This window comes from Sturnira hondurensis, unplaced genomic scaffold (genome assembly GCF_014824575.4).
Source record: "Sturnira hondurensis isolate 20B ecotype Veracruz unplaced genomic scaffold, ASM1482457v3 Scaffold0021632, whole genome shotgun sequence".
NCBI lineage: Eukaryota > Metazoa > Chordata > Mammalia > Chiroptera > Phyllostomidae > Sturnira > Sturnira hondurensis.
Genome location: NW_028094263.1, coordinates 978,033 through 1,001,805, shown reverse-complemented (window position 1 = coordinate 1,001,805; position 23,773 = coordinate 978,033). Strand labels below are relative to the sequence as shown.

Sequence of the window (23,773 nt, the reverse complement as noted above, 5' to 3'; positions counted from 1 at the left end):
ACGGGACACAGGGAGTGTTATGCCCAGGGGAAATCCACCATATGTACATTCAGGCCAGAGGGGGCAGGGCTGGAGGCTGAGAGGCCAGGGAGGCGGTGGCCCATGGGAAACAATAAGGCCTGGTGTCCCTGAAGGTCATCTCTTAGCCCCTCTAAGCCTCCTAAGGCTCCAAGTTGGAGCCCTATGGGTTTGGATTAAACTAAATCGACTCTGTCTCCCTAAACGTTCCTTTCTCCAACCCTCCTCTCTCCGCGTGTCTTTCCTGCAAACAAGGTGGCCGTGAGGACACTTGGGATCAAGCCAAGGAGGTCACGAGGCTGCTAAGAAAGCCCCCATCTCCCCACCCCATGCCCCCAAATAGCCTCCTCTGGATCTGTGTGTTAGTTTTATTTTCATTGCTTTGGTTTATACAAAAAAACCAATAACCAAAAACATAAAGCGATAATAAAACTCCGCAGGGATCTCTCCCAGCCCCCTACCCATGTGCAAGAGGTTGGGGGTGGGGTGAAAGAGGAAGGGGAGGAGAAAGCCCCTCACCGCACACCAGAGGGGTCAGCCAAGAGCACTTCTCAGGTCAGGCAGGGCAGTCGTGTGGGCAGGGCGGGGTGTGAGGGATCTGTCCCCGGGGCACCCCCAGGAGGGGGCCAAAGCCAGCCGAGCATCCTGGGGACAGAGGCAGGCAGGGTCCTGGAGTGGGGGACTCACTCTCCACATCACCGTCCCCTTCTCCCTGGACAGCCCCGGAACTTCTCAAGGGGAGCTTTGGATTCTGGGGCTTTGGGCCTTGAACCTGGATCCTGGAGACCCTAGGGGTTCAGGACAGTTGGTCACGTGGAGTTCAGTGAGAAAACCAGACCCAGAGAAGGAACCAAAGCCCTGTGGGCCCCGGGCGGCTGGAGATCTAGGCAGCCAGGGCAGGGACGGGGCACTGCTGGGGGACAGAATCTAAAGCTTCAGTGGCAGGGCCACAGGGTTGGGGAGGGCCATCGGGCCGCCGTCGACCCACAGCCCAGAGGAGAAAAGCAGGAGCGTGTCACCATCCCAAGAAAGACCCTATGGAGGCACGGGGTTCGGCAGGAAGTCACGGCCCCGGCCCCCCAGGCTCAGGCACTTTTCTGTCTTGCCCCATCGTCTGCACCGAGAGTCTCTCAGATGAGGAGCTGCACCTGGGGGGCAGGACAGACACAGAGGGTTCAGGGCAGGCCTGTGTCCCCTAGAAGCTTGTGCCACTCCCACGACACCCACCCACCACCCAGGGAAGGGGCAGAACTCCGCGTCCCGGCAAAGATGAAAGAATCAAGGCAGGCCCAGGCACACCTCCCCTGGGGTGGGGGAGCTCAAAGCAACCGGCCCCACACTCCTTCTCTCCCACAAGGAACCAGAGTTTCAACAGACAGGTGAGGGGCCCTCCAGGAGGAGGAGGTCCGGGAGGCAAGGGGAAGGGTCCTCAGCAGGCCACAGGCACGAGGGAGGCTACAAAGCGGGAAGTGCCTTACTGAGGGGGAGCGGGCTAGGCCAGCATGTGGTCCGCAGTGGGGTAGGGGGGCCGGAGGCCATCACTGTAGGTGTCGATGGGATAGTCCCCGTCCATGTCCATGTGCATCTCCATGGGGTCCAGGGGCATGTCACTTGAGTACATGGGGCGGTAGGTGGCATCCATGTCTGGGAAGGAGAAGGGGGACTCTGTCCAGGGTCCGAAGGCCACCCGGTGGGGAGGCCCGGACAGCCCTCAGCCACCTCCTCTACCTCTGCCTGACCCGGTGGGCCTGACCCGCTCCCCTAAACTCCACGCCAGGGGACCTGGGCAGGAGCTCATGTGGACACTACATGGTAGCTGCCACGGGCCTTTGGCCCTGGAGACACAGGGCACCCCCCTCACACGCCCATGCCCCTCCCCCGCTCCCTGAGGCCCTGAGAACTCTGCACCCACTTACCATCTGCATAAGGTTCATTGATGGGGATCATGCTCTGGGCCTGAGGAAGGAGACAGAGAGACACTGAGGGTGGGGGAGGGTGGAAAACACGGGGACTGAGGCAGGCGGCTAGAGATGCTTCTATAAAGGGGCCAGGGGGGAAGCCAAGGCCCTGTGTGGGGACAGAAATGGGGCCACCCAGTATCCTGATCACCTCCTCTCCGCAGGCACCCCACCTCAGGGGGAAGGGTCCCACCAATCATGCTTGGGGCCACCCACAATAACAGCCCCGAGAAGGGGACTGGAAGGGAAAAGACTCAAGAATGGCTGCCAGGCCCTGGCTGGTGTGGCTCAGTGGATTGAGCACTGGCCTGCGCACCCAAAGGCTGCCGGTTCGATTCCTGGTCAGGGCACGTGCCTGGTTTGCAGGCCGGATCCTGCCTCAACACTTTATATTAGTGTGGGCAAAATTAAATTGCCATTTGGGTTGGTCAAAAACACATAGACGGTTCAACCTACTCTTTCCACCTCCTGAGAATCACCCTAAATGACCCAACTGAGAAATAAAAACCTACGACGCTACCAGATGTCAGGTCCCCCATGAAAGTGCTGTCCCCAGCCCACCCTGGGATACTCACGGCCTCCCAGGCGGCCGGGTCATGCTTGAAGAGGGAGTTGGTGAGCTCCACAGACACGCGCTTGCGGTAGTCTGGGTTCTTGTCCTCGGAGATTCGGAACAAGACAGCCGCGGCATAGGTGGCTGAGCAGAGGGGAAAGGCCCCGTCAGGCACCTGCCTCCGCCTAGGCTCGGTGGCGGGGGCCAGGGGGCGAGGGGACAAGGCCCCAAGGGACAAGGCCCAGCCCCTCCCTCGCCCCCCAACCCCCAGCGCAGCCTCTCACCAGTGCCCTCATTGCGGCAGTGAAGTAGCTCCATGAGTGGGGACGAGGCCCCCTCGGCATCAATGGCGTCAGCTGCCTCCTTGTCCTGGGCCAGCTCACACAGGACCCCAGCGGCCACACGCTGGATGTTCTCCACCGGCGAGTACAGGAGCTGGGGGAGGGGGTGCGGGGTCGGGTAAGGCAGGTGTCAACGCACCGCAGAGCCCTGCCCATCCCCGCCCCCCCTTTCTGGACGTAACCCAAGCTCAGCCTAGAAACCATAGAAAGTCTAAGAAAAGCAGGAATCACCAGAAAAGAAAGCCAGCCACAAATCCCCACCTAGACTGACACAGCCTCTGTTCACACGTTGGTGTATTTCAGGCATCTGTGCACCCTATCTTTCCACTCAACATAGCGTGGAGCATTTTCTATATTACTAAAAACTTTTCCTAAAGATCTGTGAGTTCACACGGATACAGAAGGAAGGAAGGAAGGAAGGAAGGAAGGAAGCTACAAAGCAAAACAATCGCCACAGCACATCCATCACCTGACCCGTGGCTGCCAACCTTCCCAGCTCAGGAGTGGGGACCAGCGGGGTCGGGGGGACCACTCCTGCCCACCTGCCCAGCCTCACCTGCACGAACAGGGGGATGGTGTTGAGCCGGAAGATCTCCATGCGGTTCATGGGGTCCCGGGCGAGGATGTGCAAGGCTCCAGTGCAGCCCTCCTCGATCTCTTCCATCCTCACACCATCCTGCACAAGAGGGGGCATTGAGGCACGGCAACAGGCGACCCTTGCATGTGACCTCACAGCCCCCAGCACTCTTGACAAGACCTCGCTGGTCCTTAGAGGGGCATCGGTTGTAACTTGCCTCCCTGAGTGTACATACTCACGTGCACACATGTGCACACAGAGGCCATCCTGCCCCCTGGGAGGGCAGACACAGGCACCACCAGCCCGCTCACCGTGTAGGGCTGCTGGGTGCCTGCAGCCACGTGGCGCTGGGCATCCTGATGGGCCTTGACCAGCAGCTGGACGAGGCGAGGAATGACCGCTGCCTCCTGCAGCGGGGCATGGTTGGCTGGGCACAGGGCCAGGTTCCTGATCAGGCCGATGGTTGCCTGGCAAGAAAAGGGACCACAACCAGGGTTGTTTCTTGGGTGCCTGGAGGACCCGTTTCCCAGCATCATCTCCTCCTGCCCCTCCTGTCATCTCTCCGTCCCCCAGGCCAGACATGAATGCACTGGAAGGTCTCCAGAGAATGAGCCCACCCCAGCCCATGTCCCTTATTCCATAGGATCTGTGAATTCTCACCTATCTCTACTAGCCCCTGCTAAAACGACACTGAATTCCAGAACATTCTGCCAGCCCCCCTGCCCTGACCCCAAACCCTGACTATCAGGAGACCTCGCTACAGTCGAGCCCAAAGCCTCCTCCCTTGGGGACGCCCACACAGAAATCCATCCCCAGCAGGACTGTGCTCTCCTCCCCAGGGTCCCCCGACTCCCGGGAGGCACTCTGGCTTCCAAGGGTCCCTCAGGGTCTTGCAAGGCAATTTATCACCTAATTTGATCCTCAAAACAAGAAGCCTGGGGGGCAGGGATGAAAGCCATGTGAGCGGTGGGAAGACGGGCACAGGGCAGACGAGCTGCCATAGTCGCCTGTCAGTTAGCTGCTGGGCCAGGGTGCAAACCCCTCCCCACCTTGGGCTTGTAGCAGGTGCCAAGCCCAGCGAGGGGCCACGAGCTGCCCTTTTCAGTCTCACTATGAACTTTTTAAAAATGCACATAATCAGCCCTGGCTGGTGTAGCTCAGTGGATTGAGCGTGGGCCTGCGAACCAGAGGATCGCAGTTCGAATCCCAGTCAGGGCACATGCCTGGGTTGCAGGCCAGTTCCCAGTAGGGGATGCAGTTCCCAGCAGGAGGCGCATGAGAGGCAACCATACATTGATATTTCTCTCTCTCTCTCTTTCCCTTCCCCTCTAAAGATAAATAAATAAAATCTTTAAAAAAAATGTACATAATCACTTATAGTCATTCTTGTCCTGTTAAATTGTCTAAAATACAGCGAGTGCCAGCTGGCTCTCCTGAGAAGGCCCTGCCCCTTCACACTCAGGATTGCTTGTGGCAGGTACCAGGTATCCCCCAGCATCCTCTCAATCCCTTGTCCTTTTTAGCATCACTAGCATCTGAGTTAACAGACAGACACATGGTCCTCTGACACATTGCTAGTCCCTTTGTGCTTACATGTAGCCAAATGACCGAGTTCCAGGGTGTGGGCTAAAGTAACGTGTCCCACTTCCTGGTCACTGCTCGTCTCCCACGTTTCTGGGACCAGAATGCATTGGGTGGAACGACACAGCCCAACCACTGCTGTGAGCACGACTCTCTTGTTCAGACCTTCTCCAGTAAGAAGTGAGCTCTGGCCCTGGCTGGTGCAGCTCAGTGGATTGAGCGCGGGCTGTGAACCAAAGGGTAGTGGTTCGATTCCCAGTCAGGGCATATGCTAGGGTTGCGGGCAGTCCCCAGTGGGGGGCATGTGAGAGGCAACCACACATTGATATTTCTCTCCTTCTCTTTCTCCTTCCCTTCCCCTCTCTCTAAAAATAAAAAATAAAAAATAAAAATAATTTTAAAAAAAAGAAGTGAGCTCTGTGGACAGGCAGCAACACCCAGGAGCTTGTTAGAAAATGCAGAATCTGCCCTAGCGGCTGTGGCCTGGTGGATTGAGCACTGCCCTATGAACCAAAGGGCTGCTGGTTCAATTCCCAGTCAGGGCACATGCTTGGGTTGCGAGTCAGGTCACCAGTAGGGGGTGCTTGAGAGGCAACCACACATTGATGTTTCGCTCCCTCTCTTTCTCCCTCCCTTTTCCTCTCTAAAAATAAATAAAAATATTTTTTAAAAAAAGAAAATGCAGACCCTCCCTTCCCCTCCCCTCCTTCCCTTAAAAAAAAGAAAGAAAATGCAGAATCTCACCAAAGCCTACCAAATCAAAACCTGCTGTTTAATGACAAAGCCCACAAGCCAATGGGGGTGGCCAAGCTACAAGAAAAAAGATTCTGGCTCCCAGGAGCAGAGCCTCTGTGTAGGTCTAACCATTCCATGAGAAAGGGACAAATTTCTTGCTCAGGGCCTCTCTGTCACAGCAGCTTTGTCTAGGCACCTAATCCTGGCTGCGGAGCGCTCTCTCCCCGCACTACCCGCCCCACAGCAGCGGCTGTACCTTGACCAGTGGCCACTGGTTGGGCTGATTGAGCAGCTTGACAATGGCTGGGATGCCATAGTTGAGGCGCACAGAGTTCTGGGCCATCTCGGCCTCAGGGTGGCGGCTGGTGAGGTGGCGCAGGGCGCAGACGGCAGGCTCCGTGATGTCGTCCTTGTCGCCGGCGCGCAGGATGGCATGAACGAGAGCCTCCACACCGCTATTCTGCGTCACCAGTGTCTTGTTCTTGCTGTTGTTGCATGTCAGGTTGGACAGCGTGCCCGTGGCACAGGTGAGGACGTTGACATCGTCCACGCTCAGCTGGTTCACCAGAATCTTCAGCACGCTCTCCAGTCCCTCCTAGGGTCGGGGGAAGGCAGTGATACGTGAGAGGGACTCCCAATGGCTCCCATGTATGGCCCAGGGGAGAGAGATGACCTGACGGGGTTGGGGGTGTGGAGAGAGAGCGGTCCGAAGCCCTCTCAGCTGATAGGCAAGGGGCCCCGCCTCTGCTCTGGGCCAGGGCACCTTCATCTCTGCGATCCTGCTGACGCCTGTGAGAACAGCGCCCCCTTGTGGGCGAGTGAGACAGAGAGATTGTGTGGCTTGCCCCGGGACCCACGGTGGGCCAGCTGGATCTGAACCCAGGCCTATCTCTAAGCTCCAGGCTCTTTCCTCCAGGCCCCTGCTCCTCCCTCTGAATGCTCAGACGCAGGCAAAGTCCCACTCAGGCCAAGGGTGGCAGCCCCCAGGCCAGGAGGAGACTGAGGAGGAGGCCACAGGAGCAGAGCCATTGGGAGCCACAGGAGCAGGCTTCAATGGCCCAGCCGACCCATTTTATATGCTTCTACCTTTCTGGGTCCGGCTGCCTCCTCAGTGATCCCCAAGCCAAATCTGCTTTCAGGAAACCTAGCTTCTCCTAGGGGGTGGGGAGCATGTGGGCTATGTGGTGGAGCAGGAAGACCCCGGGCTCTGGGGACAGGCAGTCCTGAGTTCACATCCCACCCTGCCGTTTCTTAGCCGTGACCAAGGGCCTTAGTTAACTCCCCGAGCCTCTGTTTCTCCATCTGAACAACCCATCCCACCCTCTGCCTCCAGTCCTGGGAGGGGCAACGGAGACTATGTCTGAGAGTCCAGCATGCGGCTGGTGCTCACGAAACAGCCTGTGGACAGGGCTCTTAGGAACGATAGTCAGGTTGTAAGGAGGGACCAAGAGACTTGTCCTGAAACTGTTTTGGGGTTTTTTCCCCCTTAAACTGCGTTTTGGCCACTGGGGCTTCCAAGCTGTCTCTTAGCGCCCTGCTGCTCCCTGTCCCGGGGTCCTGGTCAAAGCTGTTCCCCTGGTGCCACAAGAAACCCAGCTTAGAGAAGCAGCCCCCTTCACTGATTCCCCTTCCTGGGTTCCTGATAGACAGCAGAGCCTCAAGCTAAAGGGGTGAAGCACTCCGGGCCACTTCCAGCCTCCGCCATAACAGGGCAAGATTTAGAGGCCTGAGGCCTCCCAGGGCTCCTAGGCTCAAACCTAGCCTGGAGGCTGGACTCAGTAAGACAGGAGGACGAGGGGGCCGCAGGGCTAACCCAGGCCCGAGCCGTTTCCTCACCTGCTTGGTGGCCACATCTGAGAGGTTGCGCAGGGTCCAGAGGCAGTTCTGCACGAGGCGGGGGCTGTTGCTCGTCAGGTGTTTGCCCAGAGCCTGCATCCCACCTGTGGTGGGGGACAAGGGTCACGTCAGCCACAGGGGAGCACGGCTAACTGAGCCGGGCCACTAGACCAGGACCCGCCCTGCCCCTCCCAGCCACACAGGCCTCTGTCACAGGCCACGTTCCTCACCAGCTTCCACGATGGCAGGCTTATTGCTGGGACACACCGATAGCACCTTAAGCACGCGGCTGGTGGTCCAGAGCAGCTTCTCATAACTGTAGTTGCGCATGATCTGCACGAGGGCCTGGGGTCCTCCGTTGGCCAAGATGATGAGCTTTGAGGAGAGGGGGAGAAGGAGTGAGTGGCAGACAGGGAGTATGACAACGAACAAGACAGGGAAAGGGGGCTGACTGCGCTGCCATTACCGGACTTCAGCTAAGACCTGAAGAGACTGTGACTATTAAATAAGTCCAAACCTTGAAAACAGGATAATACACAATGCCGGCAAGGATGAGGTGAAAGTGTACAAATAAACATTGCCACTGATGACACTGTGAAGAACACAATCACTTTAGAAAGCAATCTGCCAATCGGAAGAAAAGCCCAGAAATACTAAAAAACAGCCCTGGCTGGTGTAGCTCAGTGGATTGAGCATGGGCCTGCGAACCACATGATCGCGGTTCGATTCCCAGTCAGGGCACATGCCTGGGTTGCAGGCCGGTTCCCTGCAGGCCAGTTCCCAGCAGGGGATGCACGAAAGGCAACCGTACATTGACGTTTCTCTCCCTCTCTCCTTCCCTTCCCCTCTAAAGGTAAATAAATAAAATCTAAAAAATTAAAAATAAAATAAATAAAATAAAGCGCCCACAGGACAGCACCGGAGGAAGCCCATCAAAATAACAACGGCTGTGGGAGGATAATGGGTTTTCCTTCTCCTTATCCCCAAAACAGCTATGTAGTAAAATAACTGCACGTGCATATCTGTTTAACCTAAAAGCGGTCAGGAGGCGGCGGTCTGAGGCCGCAGAGGGACGGAAGGGATGGAGTGGGGAATCGTGAGCCCTGGCTGGGGGCGGGGAGGGCCCACCTTGCTCTCCTGGTTGCCATAGGCCAGCAGCTGCAGGCAGTCGGTGGTGATGGCCAGGAACTTGGGGTTGTTCTTGTTGAGCAGGGGCACCATCTTCTGCAGCCCGTCGGCCAGGCGCACCGCCATCTTGGCGCCCTCCTGGTTGAGCAGCAGGTTGTGCAGCGTGGTGATGGCGTAGAACAGGACCGACTCCACGGGGGAGCTGGGGTGGAGGGCAGGGGGCTCGGGTCAGTCGGGTCCCAGGGCCCTGACGTGATGTAGGCAGCCCCCAGCACGAGCCTTCTCCGGTGCCGACACCCCCTGGGAACCGCCCTTTGCTAACGTCTGATCGTCCCTGAACCCAGCCCACGTTTACGCACAGGGCACACAGCACCTGTCCTCTCCCCACGGGGACCATGACCATCCCTGCTCCCAGGCTCCCAGCCTGTAGCTGGACAGAGGCTAGGTCCCCTTGACACCTGTCCCTACCATGTAGAGTAACTACTACATGGAAACCACATGCCAGACAGGCCTGCAAGGGGCTCAGAAAGGAGTGAGACCACAGTCTACCCTCGAGGAACTCGCCACCCGGCACAGGGAAGAGGGAAGAGGAAAGAGGCCAATCAACATTTCGAGGCCAGAAAGATAAAGGTGGCGCGGGAACACGCTGTTCCCTCCCCTGGAACACTCTTCCCTTCACTCCCAACAGCCGAACCGCACTCGTCCACCAGCCTTGCTGGTGGAGTCAGCAGCTTCCCAGAGGTCTGAACAGTGTCAGACACCCGCTGCCCCAGAACGCGCTGTGGCCTCATCACTAACCTGCTCGTGACATGACCAGCTACGCACCAAGACTGGCTGTGGTTCTGCACCTGGCCCATAGTAGGTGCTCAATGAATGTCGTATGGCAGCCCAGGGACGGGAGGGGGAGGCCAGGTCAGGGAGGCCCTGGGCCCCCGCCATGAGCACAGCGCAGGTACCTGAGCATGCGAACCAGGGCAGGGATGCCGCCAGACTTGAAGATGGCAAGTAGCCCCTCACGGTGGTGGGAGAGGTTGTGCAGGATGCTGGTGGTACAGCGGGCCGTGTCCAGGTCGCTGGTGTTCTGCATGGTACGCACGACGGCAGCCACCAGCTGGGGTGAGCTCATCAGAGCCCGCCGAGACGCCTCCTTCTTTGACAGCTGATTCACGATCATGGCCGCCTTGGTCACCACCACCTGGAGGGGCAGACGCAAGGATGGAAGTGAGCAGACCCGCCAGGTCCAGCTGCCACCGTGAGAGGGAGGTGACCAGGGGACCCCTGCACAAAGCTCATGGGGACCTAGGTCAAGCTCTCCCTGCTGATGGGGCTCTGGGTCAATGACCTCCCTCTGTCCCAGGTAGGACCCCTCTGTGGGCGCCTCTGTGGACGCCTCTGCCCCCTCTGTGGATGCCTGTCCTCTCCCTCCCCTGTCTGCCCCCAACCCCAGCTAGGCCCCTCACGGACCGGGTCCTCATCGTTGAGCAGTTTGGTGAGCTCCGGCAGGGCCCGGGTGGCCAGTTCGGCATCATCCTGGTAGTTGATCAGATGTACGATGGCCGACTTCAGCAGCTGGGACGGCTCGGCCAGCCGCTGCAGGTTGGTGGTCTGCCCCTCCACCTGGGTGGTCAGCAGTAGTGAGCTGTCCTCCCCTGCCATGCCAGGACACATGGCCTCCCGTACCCGCTTGGCTCGGGCCGTGGTGGACATCTGGTACTCCAGGTCACCTAGGGACCAAAGGACATGGACTGAGCTGCCGAAGCCTGAGAAGAGGCCAAGAAGGAGAGCGGGGTGGGCTGTGCAAAGAGCCCCCAGGGATTCTCCGGGCTGCCTCCCAATCCGACCGAAGGCCCAGCACGCCACCTAAAACGCTGCCTGTAACCAGTGCCCTTGGGCATCACCTCAGTTAGGTCATCTGTGAGAACACCATCTGTTCTGTTGACCGCAGGGAATTCTTATGGGAATTAAATGAGATAATAGTCGTGAACTGCCCTGGAAAGGATTCGTGGGTCTGGCACATCCCACTGCAAACACGTTGGTGATTGCTGTTATTAGTAGGCACAGCTAACACTTTCGGAGGATTTATTATGTACCTGGCAGTGAATTACACATTTTTTCTTGTATTTTCTCATTTAATCTTACAACTCTACAAGATAAGTACTATTATTATCTCCACTTTATAGATGGAAGAACTGAGTCACAGAGGTTACAGGAACCCAGCCTGGAATCTGAACTCAGACAATCTGACTCCAGAGCCCAAACCTCGACTCCGGGGCCCCTCCCTTAACAACCGGGTCAAGGTCAAGCGAGACAACCTGCTTCCCTTCAGCCCTGAAATCTCCTGATTCTAATTATACTCCCACCACCCCCAAAGGAGGCAACTCCCCCATTACACAGACAGGCAAATCAAGCCTCAGAGGCAGGAGACACCCAGTGACAGACAGCTGATCGGAGGCAAAGTCAGGACAGCCGGTTTCAGAAAGCCGAAAATGGGTCCTTAGCTCAGACTCCAGGTTCCGCCTCCGGGTGGACCTGGGAGTCCCACAAACAGCTACCCAGGCTTCCCAGGCAGCCCTGCCCTGGCCAGCGCCCTGGGGAGAGGGAGGCAGAGTCTCCACCCTCCAATTAATTGGGGAGGAGACCCCGACCTGGCTCTCCCACCTGCATGCCAGTGGGGGCATCCGTGTCCCTAACCCCCGGGGCTGGCTCGGTCACTTCGCCCCCTGGCCCTGGCCCCTTTCCATGTCGGAATGCTCCACATGCCGGGCCTGATGCCTCCCCGCCCCCACCCCAGGAGCTCTCAGGCTTGAGAACTGCACCTCCTCTTCCAGACTGGGGGCTCCCTGAGGGCTGGGGCTTGGCCTCCCCATCAACCTTGACGGTCCTAGAACAGAAGGCCGATGCATTTCTACAGCCCCTGGGTTTCGGAGGGTGAAGGTGACACCCCCCACCATTCTGTAAACGGGCAGAAGCCAAAGGCGGTGTCACCCCCTTCAGACGGGTGGGCAGGGCCTGTCCCTCCCCTCCATTTCTGAGGCTCACAAGGTGGAACTTGCCTCTCTCCCAGGTCGGGGGGGGGGGGGGGACCGAAGGCAGCTGTGCCTCTTCCTTCAGACTGGGAGGCCCTAAAGTCCTTTCCCCTCAAACCCCCTGCAGGGCCCAAGACTCTGCTGGAGTATTCCCAAGGCACCGTGCCCGGGGCTCCCGACCTTGGCTCTGAGGCACGCCCTGGGTGTACGTGGTGGTCTTCTTGACTGTGTACTGGCGCCCGCAGGCCTCCTCCTCCTCCATGATGCCCTTGCTGCTGATCGAGGGCACGCAGGTGTTGGCACCCGAGTGGATGCCCGAGTCATAGGTATAGGTCTGCTGCCACTCCGTCACCTTGATGGGCTGTTCGATCAGGTTCATCACATCCATGGTAGCTGCTGGGGACACAAAGAAGGGGCAAGAAATCAGTTGGCCCCACTGGGGCATCCCGTTAACCGGCCCAGCCCCCAGCTTGCCCACTGCCCCTTCCTCCCAAGGCACGCCCAAGGGCCTCAGTGGGCTGCGGTGAGGAGCTGGGGGCCAGAAGGGCACCAGGCCCAGGGAGGGACATCCCCACGTGTGTGAGTTCTGGGCTTGCGTCTCTGACCTCCAGCCAGGGTGGGGGGAACCCCAAGGATGGTAGGGCAGTAAAAAGCCAGATGCCCCAACCCAGCCCTGGTCTCCCCCACCTTGCTTGACCCTTCCCAACACCCCCAGAGGGGAAGCACTCAAGGCCTCCAACAGCTCCTGGGGTCCCGCAGACCCCATCCACCCACTGGGGCCCCCTGGGAAGGCTGCTGGAGGTGAGGTCACTGCACCAGGAGCCGGCTGGTCGGACAGGGAAGCAGTGAGAAGGCTTTCTCTGGGGAGCTGGGGAGGCTGCTGAAAGCAGCAGAGGCGCCAGGACCCCTCAGGGTCTCACTTCTGCAGCCGGTTCAGGACGGCAAGAGGCCCCGGAGGCCCAGGCCCAACAGTCCCCGTCTCTCTAGCAGCCTAGTCCCCGAAACCTTCTCCAGAATTCTGAGTCCCACCGACAGCTTCAAATTTCAGCCACTCACCACCAGGCCGATCCACCTGCCTGCTGAGCCTCAGTGTCCCCACCCATAAAGTGGGGTAGCACCACCTCCCCAGCAGGTTGTCATGAGGACCATGTTTGTAAAGGACCCAGCATGGTGCCCGGCTCACAGTGGGGACAGAGTTGGGGACAGTGGCCGTGTATCGGCACCGCCTCCACCCTACAGGTGTTTGCACACCTTCTGGCCTCCTCCAGCCCAGGCCAGGGATGAGGAGCGAGGCAGGCACCCCTCCTTCTGTCTGCAGAGACTTGGGCCACTTGAGGGCAGTGAAGAGCTGGGCCCTACTCAGTCCCAGGGGGGCGAATCCCCACCTGCTGTCTGGCTCCCTGTCAGGGAAGCCAGGCTCAAGTGAGGGCTGACCCGGTGTCAGACCTTCCACCAACGCGCCATCCTCACAAGCGGTCTCGAAACACACACTCTGCTTCCTCACTCACAGATGTGGGAACTGAGGCCCCCCACCCGGCAAGGGGGCACAGCACGGAAATGGCAGAGCTGGGACCAGGCGCAAGCATGAGTGACACCCGAGTCTGCAGCCTTGCAGACCCAGGGTGGCCTCCATCAGCAAAAAGACTACAGGCTGGTCCACCCCTGTGGCTGGGCAGCACCCAGCACCTTAAACCCACTGTGTGGGGAGACCAGCCCACTGTGTGAGAACGAGGGATGGATGGCCGGTGCAGCCTGGCCCCACCCCAGCAGCCAAGATCACGAGGGATCTGACCTCCCAGGGATGCCTGGCTGGTGCCACCCTCTCAGAGAAAAGATGACAAAGGGCCCTTCAGGTTTCACTGCCTTTTATGGTGACGCCTGGCTCCTCCCCTGGCCCAGAGCACACCTGGAACAGGCAGCAGCGGGAGCCAGAGCCGCCCCTCCCCTCCCCCATCACATCACTGCGTGACTCAGAGTTTCGGGCTGCTGAACAGAAGCAGGCCCAGATCCCCAGGCAGCCGGCTCGGCTCGGTGCCACCAGATGTGCCAGCCGCTTCCCAGGCACTGACGAGTGTGGCCTTCACGGGGAGCCCCTGCCCCTCCACCACCACACCGCCCTGCCAGCACTCCTGCCTTCCCTGGAGAGAGGGAACACAGGAGAGCTGGGGAGGCGCATGCCTGTCATGGAACCAGGAGACGGAAGGTGAAGCTGCCTCGGGAAATAAGCTGCATTAGCGCTGTAAATAAACACCCCTCGGCCAGGAGGACGGCTGAGCCAACGCCAAGTCCACTTGGGGACAAGCTGGGCATCTCTGGGCCTGATCGTCAAAACACCCACCACTACAGCTGGAAAAGCCCCCCGCCCCTGCAGAGGCAACTGCCTACCCCTGGTGCTTCCAGCCAGAAGCTGGCAGGCTTCACCCAGCACCACAGGCACCATCCCTTCACCTGCCTGCTGCCCAAACCTGGCACAGGAGGGGTGCTTCCTCAGCATGCCCCCCACCAGCCCAAGGGGACCAGAGTCCTCACAGAGATCAGAGGGTCCCTAAGACAGAGGGCATCTCCCTGCCTTTACTAAGTTCAAATGAACCTCATTCTTCCCCCCATGCAACCCCGGCAGGCATTTTATTACTCCCAGTTTCCAGGTGACGAAATTGAGGCTGGACCAGGAGGACGCAGGGGTCGCTCTGCTCAAACTCAGGTCAGCCTCACTGCAGACCAGCCTCCATCACTAACCAGAGCTGCTCCCCTGGCTCCTGTTGGGGGATCAGGGAAAGAAGGACCCCTGCGGTCGAGGAGAGAGGGCCAGACCCACAGCTGCAGGAGAGGGGAGGGGCCGAGCCCCTCACCAAAGGGAGAAGCAGCAGCTGAGGTCAAGGGTTGGAGGCAGCGCACTGGCTGGGAAAACAGGCATCCCAGGTTTAGTCCCAGCTCCTCCACCAACTCCCTGAGCGTCCTTGGCCAATTATTTTTCCTCTCTGTGCTTCTGTCTCAGGGGGATGCTGGTGTCCAGGATTCTAGGAATAAGAAGCCAGGATTGCTGTGGCAGGCAAGAGGAGGCTGAGGATGGGCAGAACCAAAAAGCAATTCAGAAAGGTCACACACCAGATCACGGGAGAGCTATTCCCACAACAGGAAGGCTAGAAAGACAGACATCATACCTCAGGCGGGGACGGACAACCAGCCCCACCTTCCCCCACCTACTTCCCAGGAGAGCCAGGGAAATTCTCCCATAAGAAACAAAAGTGCTGTTTTTGCAGTTCCCAGGGTGGAGAGGGCCGCACCCAGCTCGGTCTCACCGCTCTCCACCCTGGACCTGGAGGAGACGGGCCAGTGCCCCTGGACAGCGCCAGGGTGGAAGTGGGCGAGACAGACGCAGGCCCTGCCCTCGAGCCCTGGACAGAGACGGGCAGAGCCAGACACAGGGCGGTTTTCTGAGCTGAATGGGGGGCCTTTGTTTCCAGTAGCATGCGCTATTCTTGGCATCTCAGGAGGAAGAGGCCAGCTCAGAGATCACAGGGTGGGGTGGGGGACAGCACAAGGGAAGGAAGAGAGGAGACAGGGCCCTGGGGAGGGTGTGTGAAGGAGCCTTCCCCCACCAGCCCACACTGGGGAGGAATCCGCGAGGAAGCAACCAGGCTGCGGTGGTCGTCCTCTTGCCCTTCATTTTTGCTGCCTCCTCGGCACGGCCTATCCAGCAGGCTGGCACTGGGCACCCTGAATCCCTGACATTAAAAATAACTCCCACCAGAGCTACATCAGGCTCCTGCTCCTACCAGCACCCACTGTCTGTGACAGGCATCGCTGGACTGCGCTGCAGGTGCCAAGTGTCAGTGAGACACCTGGAAACAAGGCCAGGCGCAGGCCACCCAGCGGGGCGGGAACCAGGCTGGAGAAGCAGGCTGGGCGAGCCCCAGAGGCTCCTCGGGCCAGAGGCTGGGCCCTTTGCAGACTCAAATCATGGGCTCAGAAGGAGAGAGAAAGGGAGCTGTGGGCAGGGTGGGAGAGCGTGGAGTCAGGCGAGGGGCTCCAGCCCCCCACTGGGTGGGTGCCCACGGGCCATCACGCCATGTCCCTAAACCTCATGCCCCTCACCTACAAAGTGGAGATGATTGTGCTTCTTCAGACTACTGTGTGGACCAAACACAGTAGTGACTGTGGAAGCCCTCTGTGGACCGGAAAGACGCAGGCAAGCATCCTTCCATTAAGGAAGCAAAGAAATGGTGGAGGAGGAGGCCAGCAGAGACAGCAGGCTGGGCAAGGTGGCTGGCAGCCAGCCTGCTCTTTGGGACCCAGACCCTGAGCCCTCTGATGAGGGTCCCAGGGGTGAGGTGGGGCATGGCTGGGGACTAAGTGCCGTATCTACATCCCGGGAAGGGAGGCCAGGTGGGGTCGCCGTGCAGCCCGCCTCCCCAGTCACATGCACTGCCTTCTGCAGCCAGGGTGGTCAGCCGTCAGGCATGGACATTCTCCACATAGCAGCCCCGGGGCAGAGGCTGGGCTCGGCAGGTCACCAGCCCCCACCCTCCCCCACTCTGTCTCTGGCTCCAGCTGAGATCTGGCCAGCAGCATGGACGGAAACAGACTCTGGAGAGGTGCAGAGACAGACAGGACTGCTTCACTCGAGAGCCCTGCCTCCCTCATCGGGCCGGGGCTTCCCAGCCAGGCCTCTCCCCGCAGACTAGTGGCCCCGGGAGGAAACCCCCGGCAGATTCGATGTCCTGGGCACCATAATCTTCCCCATCAAGGTGGTCATGCCAAGTGGACAGAGACTGAAGCAGGGGCTAGGTATGGCCAGGGCGGCCCTGGGGACAGGAGAAGGCAGGAGCCCATCTGGAGCTTCCGGAGCAACACCCTCATTTCCTGTCTGGAGGGCACCCAAGCAGTGGCCACAGGACCAGCTCGGGTCAGGCTGACCCGGCTGCTGGCTGCTTTATACCTTCTGGGCTCCTGCCCAAAGCAAACACCCAGGGTAGGAAGATGCAGGGGGACCCGGAGGACAGGGAAATGCCAGGCCAGGTGGCGCGACCCGGCAGCCTCGACTCCCCCCGGAAAGGACTCCAGCTGGGGCTCCATTCCCTGCTGGTGACCTGAGTGGGCACAATCCCGAACCGGCAGGCGACCCCAAACCTGGACTCTGGGGAGTGCAAAAACACTTCACCCAGCCTCAGGAAACAGCAACATGCCAGCGATGTATCTCCATGCACAAGGGCTGGCTGCCCCCTCTGCCCACCCCCACCGCACCCACCCGGGGGCTTGGACTGCCCGACGGCCCCAGCTGGGGTCACTCCTCAGGTGTGACTCACCAGGGTTCATCCTACAAGGCTGGTGGCCTGGCCCTCTCCTGGGAGGGCAGGAAAGACCCCCACTGTCAACCCCTGTTCAGCCTTTGCTGGCAAAAATGAGGATTTGGAAAACAATTGCGTTGAAATTCGGTATTTTAAACAGAGCATGAGATCCCCAAGACGAAGGCTGTGACACACGAGGGTGCTAAGAAGAGAGAAGGGAAAAATATTTCCAGTGGCCGCCTCGGTTTCTTTTCTTCCCCCGTAGACTTTTCTAACTCTCCAGTCGTTTTTATTGCAATGATCAGATGGGGTCCTGTTTCAGTCAAGAAGGAGGGGAGTCCAACCTCCTCCTCGCCCCCAAACAAGCAGCACATCCATTGCCCAGCGGGGCCCAACTCTCCCCTCGGCCTGCCAACCCATGCTTCAGGGCTGCAACCCACACTTCACAGGTCACAGGAAGCTGAGCTCTCTGCCCTGAGGGCTTTAAAGGCTGAGGTGCCGGAGGCTGGGCAAAGGGGAGTGGTCAACCAACTTTCTCTTCAGGCCTGGCCAAGGAAGTTGCTGGAAACTGGGGCAGCCCATGTCCCCGCCCCTCAGACCTCCACCAGATGCAATCATGTCCCAGGAGAGAGGCCTCAAGGTCTCGCTTGCAGGGACACAAACCCCGATGACCTGCCCCAGACACGCTTCCCCTTCTCTTCACGGGGGTGACTGGGCCAGCTGGCGGCGCAGGGACACCTGCCCGTCTCACGGACACCTGCCCGTCTCACGGACAGGTCTCTTCTCCTGGAAGGCACGAGACTGAGAGTTTCCCCAGGGACCCCAACAGACCTCAGACTCACCCCAAAGGCTCGTGACAGCTGCCTGCCCTCCTGGTCCTCCCCCGGCACACAGGGCCCTGCTTCATCTTCTTCAGAGAATAGTCAACTCTGAGCCTCCATCTCTCTCTCTCTCCTGTTCTTCAACTCACAATCTCATCTCTAACGCACAGGAATTCCTTCCTCCTGTCTAGCCACATCCGTTCCGTGAAAGCTTCGGTCGGCCTTGTATGCTCACGGGTGAGGAAAAACGGCAAGGCCCTCACCCTCTTTATAGCTAACAGCCAGGACTAAGTTCCTTCTCTCTCACTTCAAGTCTCCTCAGCCTTCTCTCCTCCAGCATCAATACTTCCCATGCCTGGGGTCCCCCCTGCCCTCAAGGGATGCAGAAGCCCAGTGCTGATAGGCTTTTACAGAAACCCCTATTTCCCAGGCCCATTCTGGAGTCAGGTGCCCTGTTGGCATAGGTGCCAGAGCTGGGCAGGTCTGAAAGGACAGTGTCACCAGCCCCTCCCTCAAGCCCCACCAGCCCCGTCACCAGAAAGGCCCTCCAGCAGCCCAAACAATCCCACACTGCAGTCCCCCAGACCCCTGGGCCCCAAAGCAAAGGATAGATAGCCGGCTCCACGCCCAAAAGCAGTCTGGCAGGACTGCCCAGTGCAATCCAGCAAGACGTGGGCCCAGTCCTAAACCTGACTCTCATTTCTCCCCACTCTCCAGGGAGTAGCACCCTCCCCCTTGTCTTGGCAGAGGCCCAGCCCCCAGCAAAGCTGGCAGCTCCCACTTCCTATACAGGGACAAGCCCAGAACAACCCACAGCTCTGGCCAGGAGGCAGCAGCAGCTTTGACCATTGCTCTCCTCCTCCCTCCCCCAACCTCCTCCACACACCCTCAACAGACCCCGGGCCTGGAGGAGACTCCGCTGCCACCGCCAGGAACTCAAAACCAAGTCACGCGGGAGGTTTCAGAAAGCTGGAGGCTACAACGTGAGTCACCCCTATCTGACAAAGCTGCCCCTACCTGCACCACCCATCTGTAGTTTCCTGGGCCCTTCCGGTGTCTCTCCTTCCCAAACCCCTGAGCAAAGGCTCTCAAAGGGAGTAGCAGAAAACCTCTTCCCAGAACCTCACCGGGGCGATACACCAGGACGGGCTCTGGGTTTGGAGCCAGAGAACCTAAATGCCCGCCTTGGCTCTGCTTCAGTCTCGAGGCGCAGCCAGGAAGTTAGTTAACTTCCTCGAGTTTCAGGTCCTCGTCTGTAGAATGGGATCCTGACACCTGCCACTTGGCCAGTCATGAGGATTAGGTGAGAAGAGTTCATGGAAGTTCTGGGCATCTGCAGAGTCCTCCCTTGCTTAAGTTACCATTTATCAGTACTTTACTGGGCAGGTAGATATCATTATCCCCATTTTACCCAGGGGGTCACGAAGGCTCAGGAGGTACAGTGCCGGGACCAAGGCCCCAGAGTTACATGAGTGACATAGCTAGGATTCAAACCCTGCTCAGTCCAGCCCCATGGTCACACCTCTCCAAGTAAATAGCCCTTTTGTTGAGGAGTCTATCACCCCATCTCATTCTCAGGTGGCCCCTCTCCTCATCCTTTCCAGGCCAGGGAGTGACCGCCTCACTGGTACCTTCCCCACGGGCCTCCAGGAGGGATGCAGACAGCAGCCCCAGCCTCCTCTGCCTTCATTCCTGCAGGCTGCCTTCTCAGAGCCTCAGCCCTGGCAGCCCAAACAGCCTCCAAAAGGAATGGGGTGGAGCTGAGGGGGGAGGGGGAGAAGACTCTTGTCACCCAAGCTAGGGCTTGATCTAGCAAGAAATGACTAATTGGATCCAACCTTCCCCCCTCCCCACTTCCATCCAGGAAGTAGCCAGTTTTCACCAGGCACTTCCTAGCAATCCCTCCTCAGCATTATCTTTTCATCAGAGCCGCAAACCAGATTAGCTAAACTAATCATTTAACCAATGTGATTACCATGCCTTCCCCTCCTCTACTTTGGCACTGAGAAGGAAAACAGATGACTTGGGCCCAAATTCCATGCCCTGCTGGCTCCCCACAGGTACACCACCGGCTAGAGCAGAAGGGGAGATGGGGAGGAAGCCGGATCCTTCCGGGTGTGGGGCACTCCGTGGGGTCTGACCCCAGCCCCGACTGTCTCATCCACCGACAGGAGGCCCTTGAGTTCCGACAAGCAGCCCTGATCCCCCCAAACTTCCCTTCACCCTAGGATGGAGGGAGAACCTGACTCACATTTCCCCCTCTGTTCCCCAAAGAGCTGGGCCCCAGGTCCCTGCAAAAAGACCACTTCAGACTTTTAAAAACCACTGCTGGAAGCTTGGTGGAGATCCCCAACTCTGGCCAGGGGACGGGCTCTCAGAAAGTTGGGCGCACCGAGGCGCTAATGCAGCTCTGCCTGAAAAACCTTCCCCCAGCAGCCTTCCTTCTGCCCCACTTTCCCCATCAGACTCCCTGAGGACAAGGGGTGGGAGGGGAACGGACAGCGAAAGCCTCCAGAAGGAATGCACCTTCAAAATCCAGAAATCGACTGGCAATCAACCTCCGCTGCTCCGTGTTTTTTGCCCTCAATTCCCAGCCTGCTACATAACGTGGGGAACCAGGTAAGGGGGGGGGGGGAAAGACCTGAACAGTCGCTTCCACCACGATAGTCATTTGGCCCGGCCCTGCCCCACCCCCATTCCTGGGGAGGGGGCAGAGCTTGGGCGAGAGCCAGCAGCGCAGGCTTCTAGTGAGGGGGTGTGGTGGTCCCCAGAGGCAGGAAGAGAAGGAAGAAGCTGCTTCCCCTTCGGCCCACCCCACCCCCACCTCAAGCCCCAGAGGCCCAGCCAACAGGACGGAGGTGGAGGCAGGGAGGACAGGGTCAGAGCGCAAGCACTGGCCCTGGATCAGCCTGGCCAGCTGGGGGATGGGGTTTTGCTCCCAGAAGGACCCTACAAACCTGGGGTAAACCCTGGGGAAGGAGGCAGGAAAATCCCCAGAAAAAGCTACCACGAATACTTCTGGAAAGTTTGTTTTGGGTGATTCCCCGCCCCCCTGCCATAAGAGGTTAGGAGAGATGGTAGTCCTATCCCCATATGAACGCTCTGGAAGCCGCAGCTACTGGAAATTGGGCGGGTGAATTCTCCACCCGTGCACGACGCCTCCGCCCAGACCCCAGTTCGAGCCACGGGTGCCAGACACCCGCTGGGCGCAGCGCCGGCCCTGCACGAGTGCCACTGTCATCCCATCCCACATCCGCTGGTGAGCCCTCGCCCGGCACCCCCCAGAGCCGGAACCCCCCGGAGCGGAAAGAGGCGCTGCAGGTACAGTGCTGGTGAGGCTCCGGGAGCTAGAGGACTGGGCCTCTGGACTCCGAGTGCTCACCTGCTGGGCAGGTAGGGCCCGCATCCCTGGGAAAATGTGCGCTCGGCCCGACAGCTGGGCAAACCGGGCGCAGACAATAGGGCCCCACCCAGGCCTGGGGGAGTAGAGAGGGAGGGAAAGCAAGGATGACGCGTGAGGTGGGGTGAGGGTGGCCCCAAAGAGACCAGCTGCAGCAAGTTTCCCAAACAGTGAATTCCTAACCAGATGAGCCCTGGGACGCAGGCGAAACAGGTCAAAGTCTCCCACGCAAGAGTCAGGCGAGAGTCAGGGACGCGGCGTCGGGCGAGCTACGCGGGCCCTGGGGAAGGAGCAATTCCCGAGGCACCTGCCCTGACCACTTCCCGCCCTTCGCAGATCACCGGCTCGCGGGGCCAGCAAGCACACTCTGCCCGAGCCTTGTGCCCCCTTATAAGGTCGCCGCGCCCAGGACCCCGGCGCGCCCCCTGCCGCCGGTGCAGGGTGAGGTTTCTCGGCTCCCACCCTCACCTGCCCTAAAACGGAGGTTTCGGCCTCTCCGCCGCTTGCAGCCCTTCCCTCGCCCCAGCGATACTAGCCGCGATCGTCCGCACCTGCGTTGGGAGCCTGGCCGGGCTGGGTAGGGGTCAGGCCGGGCTGGGAGCCGGCGCGGGCAGCGAACTAAGCTCGGCGCGTTCGGGCGGCGGCTGCTCCGGACTCTGGCCAAGGAAGCAACTCAGTAACTGAACAAAAGGCGAAGGGACCTGACAGCCAAGCCACGCCCCTCGCCCCCTCAAAGCTCCGCCCCTGGAGGACACGCCCACCCTCTGATGCGGGTTCACTGGCTGCCTCGCCTGACTGTCCCGTCGAGGGGCGGAGCCTCGCCCACAATCTTCTTTCACCGCCTCCTCTGTTTATCCACTAGCCATTGGCCCCAAGGACTGCCATTCGGCTCTGGGGACGGCCTCCAATTTAAGGTTCCATCGTAACTCTGTACCTATTGGCAAATATAAGGTTACTTCCCCCTGATTGGGCAAGCCACTGTCAGTAAGCCTAAGGAAAGAACCAATGGGAATAATGGGGTGTGTCTTGTCCCACCCTACGTCTGAGCAGGTGAGACTCAGTACTATCCCCTTCCCCCTACCTGTCCAACAGGTGAGTCAGAGGGCGCCAAAGGAAAGGACAGATACCTTCACAGGCCAGCCAACTCAGCGTCAGGTATGATGCTTTTCTGGGCTTATTCACCTTTGCCACAAAGTCGTAATAACATTTGTACAGCATTTCATAGGCTTTTTCTGGGTTGGGATTTTCCCTCCAAAGGTGGAGTGTCCATGAGATTTAGAATAAAACGCCAGGGTTTGAGTTCAGCCCTTCAGTAGTTGCATCATCTTAGGCACATTACTTCATCTTTCATCGTTTCTCCTCATCTGTATAATGGGTACATTAGCTATATCTTTCACAGGACTGTGTGTGGGAATCACTTGGACAACTGCTCAATGTTAGAATTTAAATAAATGATACCAGGTTTTAAAAATTCTTACGACGACTCTGAAAAATCATTACCACAACAAAATGACCTGCATTTCAAAGAAGAGGAAACTGAGGGTCAGAGAGTTCACCAAACTGGAAAATGGCACATCCTACATGAGAACCCCTTCTAATTTCAAGGCCTGCTAAGCCACATGCTCTCCTGGGAGAATCGGGACATAGGTGTAAAATGTCAGAGTACTGGGGAGGGGAGGAGCGGGGGGAGGGGAAAGGCGAAAACAAATATTCTGGGTAGAGACAGAAGAGCAGTGATTTGGAGAAAACCGTTTGTGCGAAATCAGGCCGCGGATCTAAAGGAACTCAGCGCTGGCATAAAAGGAAGTGGGGGGGCTTGTTAGAGGGAGACTCTGGGTTACTTATCAGAAAGAACTCCCCAATAGGCAACTTAAGAAGACAACGGTCTTTCCTTTGTGTGGTTGACGGACTGAATGCCTGCTGGTGGCCGTACAGCATGCCAAGGTTGCTCCATTCATTCACCAACACTTAAGAATTGAGTGCCAAGTGTATGCTAAGCACTGGGTTAGACCCTGATGACATGGAAAATCAAAACAATCCCGACCTTCAAAGGACTTCCAAAGGGCTAAATGTGAACAGGTAGCCTGGGCCCCTCTGTGTATGGGAATGTTGGGGCGTGGTTGTTCTGGAAAGGGGCCTTCCTCCGAAGAGCTTTGTAACCCCCACGCTAGCACCCAGGACGGGCTCAGTGAAGATGCCCCAGCAGCGTTCTTGACCATTTTCCCCACCAGAGAAAGCAAGGGTGGCTAAACAGTCACTTCCAAAGGCCTGTGCCACCCAAGAAGTCTTCTGGGAGGGGACCAGGGGACGTCAACGTTCCCAACTAGTTACCACCCCACACGCCATGGCCGGGACCACTGCCCTTTGCCTTGTCTCCCTCACTCCCCCTCCTCCAGCCTACCTCAGTGTCTTGCCCCCTCCCTTACCCCTGCCCCACCTGCTGCTTGCCATCCTGCCCCAGCTCAGTGGCCAGTCCCCTGCTGGGGAGGAAAAGAGCTCACAACCCTAGGC

General features: G+C 58.8%; 1 protein-coding gene across 6 annotated transcripts; it reads right to left on the bottom strand.

The window, feature by feature from the left end:
• Positions 1-372: 372 nt before the first annotated feature.
• On the bottom strand, positions 373-21,950 carry JUP (junction plakoglobin). 6 transcript variants are annotated; one of them, XM_037033284.1, is made up of 15 exons: positions 21,814-21,950; positions 11,934-12,149; positions 10,192-10,451; positions 9,684-9,922; positions 8,728-8,929; positions 7,830-7,974; positions 7,600-7,703; positions 6,020-6,358; positions 3,759-3,914; positions 3,427-3,546; positions 2,814-2,964; positions 2,552-2,673; positions 1,935-1,974; positions 1,497-1,662; positions 373-1,166 (listed from the first exon to the last, which is right to left on the bottom strand). In XM_037033284.1, the coding sequence occupies exons 2-14, from the start codon at positions 12,139-12,141 to the stop codon at positions 1,511-1,513; spliced, it is 2,238 nt and encodes a 745-aa protein (XP_036889179.1). In that variant the 5' UTR covers positions 12,142-12,149; positions 21,814-21,950; the 3' UTR covers positions 373-1,166; positions 1,497-1,510. The 6 variants fall into 6 exon arrangements, with proteins under 6 accessions (XP_036889179.1, XP_036889180.1, XP_036889181.1 ...); XM_037033285.1 differs by having other exon boundaries at positions 11,934-12,146; XM_037033286.1 differs by having other exon boundaries at positions 21,731-21,814.
• Positions 21,951-23,773: the final 1,823 nt, after the last annotated feature.

Coding starts and splice junctions, on each gene's coding strand:
- JUP (XM_037033284.1), bottom strand. CDS start 12,141: ATGGATGTGATGAACCTGATCGAACAGCCCATCAAGGTGACGGAGTGG. Junction 6,359..7,599: donor CAGATGTGGCCACCAAGCAG/GTGAGGAAACGG, acceptor CCCCGACCCTAG/GAGGGACTGGAGAGCGTGCT. Junction 1,663..1,934: donor CAATGAACCTTATGCAGATG/GTAAGTGGGTGC, acceptor TCTCCTTCCCAG/ACATGGATGCCACCTACCGC.